General features: G+C 41.2%; 1 protein-coding gene and 1 long non-coding RNA gene across 2 annotated transcripts; one reads left to right on the top strand and one right to left on the bottom strand.

The window, feature by feature from the left end:
- Positions 1 to 931: 931 nt before the first annotated feature.
- On the top strand, positions 932 to 5,849 carry ankmy2a (ankyrin repeat and MYND domain containing 2a). Its single transcript, XM_041866537.2, has 10 exons — positions 932 to 1,138; positions 1,713 to 1,777; positions 2,170 to 2,308; positions 2,433 to 2,531; positions 2,746 to 2,906; positions 3,276 to 3,490; positions 3,795 to 3,930; positions 4,334 to 4,462; positions 4,648 to 4,777; positions 5,018 to 5,849. Exons 1-10 carry the CDS (start codon positions 1,072 to 1,074, stop codon positions 5,158 to 5,160), a joined length of 1,284 nt encoding a protein of 427 aa, XP_041722471.2. The 5' UTR covers positions 932 to 1,071; the 3' UTR covers positions 5,161 to 5,849.
- A 94-nt stretch (positions 5,850 to 5,943) lies between these two features.
- On the bottom strand, positions 5,944 to 8,370 carry LOC123492941. Its single transcript, XR_006661940.1, has 4 exons — positions 7,224 to 8,370; positions 7,004 to 7,094; positions 6,727 to 6,808; positions 5,944 to 6,447 (listed from the first exon to the last, which is right to left on the bottom strand). It is a non-coding gene; the product is annotated as an uncharacterized LOC123492941 (long non-coding RNA).
- Positions 8,371 to 9,715: the final 1,345 nt, after the last annotated feature.

The raw sequence follows: 9,715 nt of genomic DNA, 5'->3' as shown, positions 1-9,715 counted from the left end.
AAGTCCAGGGATATAGGTTTGCAACTTACCTGATTGGTCGTCTTGAAATGATGTGCAAACATCGCTAAAAAAAATTTTTGTGACGGCTGAGCGAAGTGATTGTCCAAGTGTTATTTTAATCACCAGATACTGTGTATGTTGAGGTTTACTAGGACTAGGCTGCACTCGTAAGACATTTCACATGAAATATTCCCTTACGAAAAAAGGGAACAGTATCCAAAAATAACATTTTTTTTACTGCAGTCATTTTGCAGTGTAACTGCAGTGAGTGCAGTATAACTGCAGTTCAACTTCCTACAATTGCTGCTCCAAAATACCACAATCGACTGGAGTTACTGCACTTTTACTGCAGTTTCAAAACAGCAATCTTTTTTTGTAAGCGTTTAACCCACAATGATGAGGAAAAATAATTTTAAACAATGGCGCATATAATGACTGATTATGACACTAATGTATCTCTAACCTTTATCCTCTAATTCGGACATTGATAAACAACACTATTGCTTTTCAAAAAAACACCTTAAAATGTATTATTCAAGTTATGAAAGTGTGCTCATGCTTATGGACAGATGTGATGAATTATGCCCCACTCAAATATAATCTAAAACATATTGAAGAAAACTGAGACTGCTAGAGCAACAATATATCAAATATGTACAGTCCAAATGCTTCAACGTATTAAGAATGAACTTTCTAGACTTCCGTGGAGCTGCTAACAAATGTTGAAAAAGAGGGGAGTTTGGGCTTTGAAAGCGGTTCGTATTATGATAAATAATTAAGGTGTTGACATTTTGTATACTGCAATAATATCTATGCATATTATTTACTTTCTCTGTTGATATCTTCAATTGAAAGTAAAAAGTTGAATGAATTAATATTAATTTCAATGCCTACCCCTGTACTGTACAACGTGGTACAGTCTGAACACCAGTTTAACCCCAGCAGCCAGCTAGCAAGCTTTAGAATGAAAGGCAAACAACGTGACAGTCTATAATTTAGTGTCACTCATAATTATCCATATTTGTCTTGTTTCATTGACAGATTTTTTTTTTACACACAATTCTAGCCAATATGTCAGCTCCGAAGAAGGGAGATCTATCTTCCACCGAGAGGGAATTATTCGTAGTTATTGCTGCAGGTAAAGCCTCTTTACTTTAATGCTAACGCTAGCTAGCTAGACAGTACGCTTGCTACTGTAGTCTAGATAAGATATTAGATTGCTGTACCACTTCACATTAGCTAGTATGTAATGTAATGTGTTAAATTATGTTGCTAATGATGGTGGCTATATGGCTAATTTGATAGCTCAATCCAGCAAGTTGTATTGCCCTGTAAACTTGCTAACTGCTGTAGCTAGCTGGCTAAGCTAGTACCACAGATAGTTATAAAATCTAAACTCTGCTAGTACTGTACAGTACTACTAGAGGTTATGTTAGCTAGCTAGCCAGTTCATGAAATTGCTGATACCGTTTTCTAGACAAGACAACTGTTGGTTGTTTCAAGCCTTGGTTAGCTTGAGGCAGTGTTCCTAGCTTCCAATGCAATACAATCTCTTGAAGGTATTTTACATTTTATCATTTACAACGCACTACCAGGACTACAGGAGCAATTAGGGTTAGCTAAGGGCTATCGACTTTTTCTCTCGGGATTAACATCCTTTCGTTTGAGCATGCATGTACAAGTAATGATTGACCTTTGATGCTTTTTCTCAGGAAATGTTCAAGAAGCCTCAAGATTATTGGGTTGCAAGGATGTCAGAGTCAACTGTTTGGATGAGGTAAAGGCAGAAATGGTTTCGATTTTTCAACGATCAAGAATGTCTCTTTTGTTATCGATATTCTATTGTAACAGTTTTGAAGTTATGGATTTATGCTCTTCATAATTTGTCTGCAAACTGGACAGTAAGGAAACCACAGGCAGCATATCTCTTTTTGTTTCATAATATTGCCTATGTCTGCTCATCAAGTGGCAGGCAGTGCAGTCCAGTCCAGGCACTCCACAGCTTTAGCAAAGGCTAATTTCCGCTATTTCATTGCCTTTATTGTGCATTCTACCATGCTGTACAATGGGAAATATCTTTGTGTAGATTTAATTCAGCACCATTTGTCTGTAATAGGCTACTTAAATTATGCAACATATACAACTTGCAGTTCTGTTTCTCCTCCTCAGAATGGGATGACTCCCCTCATGCACGCTGCATACAAGGGCAAGGCGGACATGTGCAAGCTGCTACTGCAACATGGGGCAGATGTGAACTGCAATGAACACGAGCATGGTTACACCGCACTGATGTTCGCTGGGCTATCCGGTAGGCACATTTTCTCACAGTTAAATTGCTGAGAAAGGATATCCCTGTTTAGATTAGGGGGCCCCGTGGTGAATTCATTGATTTGACTGTGTGCAGTAATTTTTCTCCCCGCGTTGCCATATAGGTAAGACTGATATCACCTGGATGATGTTAGATGCAGGAGCGGAGACAGATGTGGTCAACTCCGTCGGGCGAACAGCATCTCAGATGGCTGCGTTTGTCGGTATGTACAGTAAGGATATCACATATAATAGGAAGTATATGTGACATCTGTGACATAGAATAAACTTGAATGACTCCATATTGGCACTGCCCTTTATTCTGGTCATGTTCATTAGGGCACATTCTGTTTGGAGCCTTATGAATGCAACCTCTGTCACAGTGAGACATCGGAACTTGTTTCTCACCCAGGTGTATCTCCTCTCTCCTCTCCCCAGGGCAGCACGACTGTGTGACGGTGATCAACAACTTCTTCTCGCGGGCCAGGCTGGAGTACTACACCAAACCCCAGGGGCTGGAGAAGGAGCCCAAGCTGCCCCCCAAACTGGCAGGGCCCCTCCACAAGATTATCATGAGCACCAACCTCAACCCCGTCAAGGTAAAAGACCACCACCGCTGTCTCTGGGTCACAATACGGAATTGTGGTTTTGGAGTGAGATATTAATTGATCCATATTTGATCAAAATAATGACCAGACAACTCAGACCACCAAGGATATCAGGCAAAAAAAAGAAAGCAGACTTATTCAGACTAAAGCCACGTTTTTTGGAGAACTGTAAAAGGCAAAACACAAAGACAGACCACCACCAATATAACCCTATCCGTGCGTTATGTCACCTTTTATAAAGCATAGCTTTTTGGGGAATAGTGGGTTATGTGACTTTTGGCAATGCATCCTACATAGGGAGCTATTATGTTACCCTTTATAGAGTATGACACACCACCCCCCCTCCTCTGTCTCTCCCAGATGGTTCTTCTGGTGAAGGAGAACCCGGTGCTGGCCGAGGCGGAGGCCCTGGAGAAGTGCCGGCGGGTGATGGAGCTGATCTGTGAGAAGTGTGTGAAGCAGCAGGACATGAACGAGGTGCTGGCCATGAAGATGCACTACATTAGCTGTGTGCTGCAGAAGTGTGGCTCCTTCCTCAAGGAGCGCGACGACAAGCTGGAAGGACTCATCAAGAGGTGGGTGAGGGGTTTGGATTGTATGGGCTGGTTTCCCAGACAATATGAACATGTAAATACATATGGGGCTGGTTTCCCGGACACTATTGTTTTCTATTTATAGATCTTTTTTATTAAACTGGACTGACAGAGGATGTCAATGCAAAAAGTCGGAAAGATAAGGAAGAAATTGCTATGAAATGCATATATCTGGCTGCACTGATGATGTGTAGAAATACTCTGACACACTAAATCTGTTTTTGATTGTTATATATACTGTATTGCAATGCATATAACCCCAGATGTCATTGCTGTCCCCATGCAGCTTGTTGAAGGGCCGGGACAGTGACGGCTTCCCGCTGTTCCAGGAGAAGTTCATCAGAGAGTGCATCCGCAAGTTCCCCTACTGCGACGCCACACTGCTGCAGCAGCTGGTCCGAAGTATCGCTCCTGTGGAGATCGTGAGTCTATCAGTCTTCAATCAAACCATAAAGCCCCTTTTCCATCAATAGTTGTCACAAAGTGCTTTTACATTCATGCTCTCTCTTGTGATGTCTGTCTGTGTATTTAATAATGACTGATTTTGCAACGTCAGTTTGAGTGAAACTCCACTTGTAATAGTTTCCTGTTTTGGGCTTAATAACCTTTTAACCTTTTATACTGTTAGGGCCGGTTTCCCGGACAATGATTAAGCTTAGTCCTGGACTAAAAAGCATGCTCAATAAAGAATTCCCATTTAAAATAGCTTTTTAGTTCAATATTAGGCTTAATCTGTGACCCTTAGTGTCATTTTCAATTGTTTGTACTGTATATCTTGTGTATATTTTGAATTTCTCTCCCATTTCCCCTTTCTGTCCTGGTCAGGGTAACGATCCTACAGCCATCTCAGTTTTGACCCAGGCTATCACAGGACAGGTGGGCTTCATGGACGCAGAGTTCTGTACCACCTGTGGGGAGAAGGGAGCAGAGAAGAGATGCTCCATTTGTAAAATGGTAGGCACAATGCCATTTTCTCACAATAACTCATATCAATATAGTAAAATGCTATATTCATATATCCACTGTCATCATTCATAGAACTGCAATAGCAATGGTCAATCTGTCACTATGTGTCCTTGCATCCGATGCATGGGCCTCTGTTCTTGCCCCGCACATGCAACGTTTTTGTGTTCCTATAGGTGATATACTGTGCCCCAGCCTGCCAGAAAATGCACTGGTTCACCCATAAGAAGGTCTGCAAGCAGCTTCAGGAGCAGAGAGAAAAGCACGAGGCAGAGTCAGCCAAGCTGATGGAGCGACAGAGGAAAGGTATTGGAGAAATATTCTTGGACTGTACATTTTCATGTGTCACCTCTTGTGTAATTTGTATATGTTTCGTTGTAATTTTAAGTGACCAAGGATTACATTATACATTAAACACATTGGTTACGAAAGGATGCTTGGTTTTGAATAGGATGCTTCAAAAGTGGTAGTTAGCTTAAATAGTCTTTCCATTGCGTTGTTTTACGAGGCGTCATGTTAACAGTTTGTTCCTTATGTGTTTCTCAGAGCAGAGCCAGGCGGTAGAGGAGGCGGCAGGCTCCATGCAGGACCTCTCAGTGGGACCCAATGAAGACTCTCCGTCTTCCCCCTCCGACAACCAAGCAGACCCCCCTAGTCCTGACTCCACCACTCCAGCCACAGAGAACTGAAGGGGGCCTGTAAGGGACGTTCAACACAGGTGCACAATGCCTATATACCCAGCTATCTCCCCTACTCCAGGTCTACACTGTTGTCCTAGAAGGTGTTAGGGAGGCCTGCCATGTAAGGCCCAACAGTTAACCTGGGGATGAAGTACGCAGGAGCTTCACACAAGCTTCAGGCCTGAACCGATGGGAAAGGATCCCTTATTTATTGATGATCTGACATTGTTTTCTACCAAAGCAACGCAGCACTATTGCACACAACGAAGAAAGGTTAGGGTCACGAATGTCTAAGTTTTTTTTCCAGCATTCATATTCAATGTGAAATGTCTATGTAGACTAATATTATGTTGATGGTTTTTGTTCAAGAATAATGGAAAGTGCTTCAGGGAGTGTGATGTAAAGAAGTAGTAGTAGATTTAATCAATATTTTATTTGTTCATGTCCTTTTAAAACTAGTAATTCTGCGTCCAGTAATTGCCCTAGTTAAAGGATAAAGGACATCATATTTCCAAACATACAGTAAAGTGGCTTGAATTGGCCAAGAACAAAATTACTTTAAAGTTACTATAACCTCCTCCTGGAAAAGCAACTTGGCAAATCCCTCTTAACAATCTTTCTGTTTTGTTTAATACTGATGTTTCAAAGATCTCAAATGACTAATTGCAATACAACAGAATAAACACCACTGTACTGTCTATGTGCTTTTGATGGTATGACAGATTAGACTAGCCTGGGTATCAGTCTGTTTGTGCCATCATGCCAATTCTTGTAGACCAGTGAGGATTCAGAGTTCCGGAGTTCTTCCTCAAGTTCATCCTGTGCTGTGTAACATTGAACTGGGGCGTTTGTTTGTTGTATAGTAGTAATGAGGAAACTGTGATTCTATTGACTGGTTTAATTCAGCTAGAGCTCCCTCTACAGGCTCATACAGCATGGCACCACAGTGGGATGACCTCCAGGCGTGAATCTCAATTGTATTTCCTCACATCCTCCTCCTCTTCTCAAAGCATATTGGAGCAGAAGATCTGAGGTTCCTCCCCTGGGATCTTCTCCAATGCGTTTTTAGAAGAAGCCAAGGAAAGAGGACATGCAGAATCTGTTAAATACAATTGAGAATCACCCCTTGTGTTGCTGGTGCTGTTATCTGAACATGACAGTGAGGATGTTGGCCCCTGGCTGGTCTCCATTCCTTTGGTGGTGGGGATGGCCCTCCAGTCCACAGTGGAGAACTGCATGATAGATCTCTGCATGGTCCTGCGCACACTCGGATCTGCTGTCTCATCGAATGGGCTCCTGGGCAGAGATAAGCATCACAGAGAAGCACATATAAATAGACGTTGGAAATGTGTAATATTTTAGGAGTCATACATTCAATTGTAACATTGTAGAACTTGTAACGAGATAGTCACCCATATCCCTTATTTGTGACTTATTTGAAACGTCGTCTTGAGCCATAGTGACCTATATCAAATTGATAGCATATCTCAATTTGCAAGTCAATATATTAAAAAAGCTGGTGAATTGCAATATAATGCAAATGCTTTTCTCCTTTGGTACAGTACTGTGTTTTACCGTGAGTAAGGTGTCGTCCCTCCCCATAGATGCCAGTCTCTCTGCTGGCAGGAGTCTCTGCCCGCCTGCCAAATGCCAGGGACTGGGGGACACAATGGTATTCTGTACTAAACAGCTGTAATGAACTGTTCCTCTCCTCCTGCTTCCCTGTCAACAGGGCATCACTTTAGGTTCAACAAGGATCCCAGACTCGACACAGCAATCTACTGTAACAGTTTCAGTAGTAAATTGCTTATTTTGCAATTTTTTGAATATGATTTCAAATTTGTTAACATACCTCTTCTATCCAATAACTGCACTGACGGCAAGTTATGGACCACATAGTGACGACATCCAGTCTTTTGTGAGAAGCGATTCAGGAAATAAAGCTGCAAAAGCAATTGGCAAACAAGCTCACATCTTCAATACTGTGTCAAATCGGTTTCTTCCTCACATAACCATGTCAAATGTGAGGGGCCTTGGACTGCACAGTATCAGTGGAATCCCTATTCACTCACTGACAGTGTGGAGATGCTGCAAGTTCCTCAGCTCAGCCACGCAGTCCTCCAGCCTCTTCATCTGGTTGTTGTGCAGAAGAAGAATCCTAAGACAGGTTAGGTGTCCCAGGGCGCCTGGGAATGGAAAACATACAGTAAAGACAGTAGCCTGGGTGCCAGCCTGTTTCTGCTCTCTTAACTCCATGTGGAATTTTCATGCCGAACTTGTCTTGACAATGACTGCAATGGAGTTGGCAAGAGCACAAACAGATCTGGGAACAGGCTATAAAGACAGGACAGGCATTTCTGCGCTTGAGGATGCGCTGAATATCATCTTGATGCAATTTGTTATAAGAAAAACCTTGCTAAAACACAGATCCACAGCAAGACAAACTCACACAGAAGAAATGCAATGCAATGCAATGTTATAGCATATGCTTAGGAAAACAAAGATCGTAATATTTACCTGAAATAGATTTGATTTTATTATTTTGGAGGTAAAGTTCTGTCATGCAACAGTTAAGGGAATGGTAGGAGAGTTCGTTAATTTTAAACATTTACTGAACATTATGAATTGGAAATGGGAAATTATAATTTTTTTCCATTCTTGGCTATTCTGTCATGAGCTGCCTAGTGTTAGTGTCACACATTCCCACATTTAATATAACTGTACACAGTATCATTATCTGTTTGTGATGTTGGCTACAGTACCTTGTTGTTATTCAGCCATAAGTATCTCAGCACGAAGAATCTTGACAAGTCTGGAATATTGACGAGTCCTCTATACTAAAATTTCGTTAATTTGCATAAAAGCATTTTATGTAACATAATACTGGCATATACTGACATGATTTATATTTTCCAACAAATTATAATTTCCAGGTCACATCACATCTACAGCCTTTCAATGAATAGGGCCTCATTTGAAATTCTTAAGTTATAGATTCCATAGTTAGAAGTTATGATAAGACTACTTTTCTGGCAAGGTAAAGTTGACAGACATCAATGTCCCTCCTGATTCCATTCTTCTGGAGAGCATCATCAATGTCCTGTAGGAATATGCAGTAACATTCTAAATATCATTACATCTTCAAAATATTTGAGCGATCTTTTAGGTAAGATAAATTAAGTATAGTAATTCAGACACAGACCTTCTCACACGGACAAACCAAACCAGACCAACCACCCTACTAGGTCTACCTGTAACCAGGAAACCCCTGTTTTCATTTTGAGTCATAACAAACAAAGAAATCTGTTCTCTTGCTCAGCCTCAGATTGCACAGGTTTCTGAAATGTATTTATTCCCATGCTATTTGGGGTTTTCTTGGACAGGAGGCAATAATTGATATATTTTGTTATATCGTGAGGCTAAATGATAACATTCATAACATGCCCCGTGTAGCTCAGTTGGTAGAGCATGGCGCTTGCAACGCCAGGGTTGTGGGTTCGTTTCCCACGGGGGGCAGTATGAAAATGTATGCACTAACTGTAAGTCGCTCTGGATAAGAGCGTCTGCTAAATGACTAAATGTAAAATTAGATGACATTATTACTCATGCTGCAATTAAATTCCTTCAATGATGGCAACAACTGGTCACTAGATGGCATACTATCTCTACCTTGTGTATTGACTGTTGGTTGACAAAGGTTCAGAATGACATTGGTTTTCCCAACATTGCATGCATTTATTTCATTACGTTATCGTGGGCCTATTATTGAATTGTAGCCCAAGTTCACAATTCTATTCATCACAGTAAATTGAGATATTTCACAATTTGTACATAATTCATATCAATAATAATTTACCATTGGGAAAATGAAATTAGTACCTTAAATCTGGTGGCTAAGGGCAAACAAAGAACAGCTCTCACTCTCGAACAAGACTCAAATCCATTGTCTGCATTTACACAATGGGCTTCCTTGGGGATTCATAGTGAATTCTACGCTTCCATGAACTTTGTCTCTTGGCTTTGTTCCCATGTTATGCATTCCTTTTGTCACTCTCTAGTCCCCCCATCCCACCTCCTATTACCACATGAGGGTCCTTCCTGCTAATACAGGTGTGTGTGTGTGTGTGTGTGCATGCATGCCTATTTGTGCGTGCAGGAACGTGTGTGGGATTGTATGCCTGTCCCTTTGTTTCCCACAGGATTCTCTCACCCAATCTACTTCTATATGTCACTGTCTCCATGGTCTGGACACATAGAGAGGGGCTATCTCAGCTTTCTGCTCCTTTAGATGGGAGAAACATGACAGTGGCATATCATATGAACTTCTGCATCATTCACCCCATCACCTAAAGGACTGTAGATAGGAAAGCCATCCATGTACTACTAGTCTCCTGGGATAAAATTGTGGAATTGTCTTTATTTTGTGGCAGAAGTGAGGAGAAAGAGCTTTTTTAGTGAAATATTCCTTCCATGTGAGTAAAAAGAGACAAGGCTGCTAGTTACAAAATCAACAATAGTGTAAACAATGTATTATTGCTTCACCCTTACATGTATTCAGGCAGAT

This window comes from Coregonus clupeaformis, chromosome 17 (assembly GCF_020615455.1).
Source record: "Coregonus clupeaformis isolate EN_2021a chromosome 17, ASM2061545v1, whole genome shotgun sequence".
Lineage (NCBI taxonomy): Eukaryota > Metazoa > Chordata > Actinopteri > Salmoniformes > Salmonidae > Coregonus > Coregonus clupeaformis.
This window is presented reverse-complemented; position numbering and strand designations above follow the sequence as displayed.

What these genes read in the sequence shown, in the direction of transcription:
- ankmy2a (XM_041866537.2), top strand. Translation starts at nt 1,072, where the DNA reads ATGTCAGCTCCGAAGAAGGGAGATCTATCTTCCACCGAGAGGGAATTA. An exon ending in GAGTCAACTGTTTGGATGAG is followed by an intron (nt 1,778 to 2,169) that starts GTAAAGGCAGAA and finishes TCTCCTCCTCAG; the next exon opens with AATGGGATGACTCCCCTCAT. An exon ending in CTGGAAGGACTCATCAAGAG is followed by an intron (nt 3,491 to 3,794) that starts GTGGGTGAGGGG and finishes GTCCCCATGCAG; the next exon opens with CTTGTTGAAGGGCCGGGACA.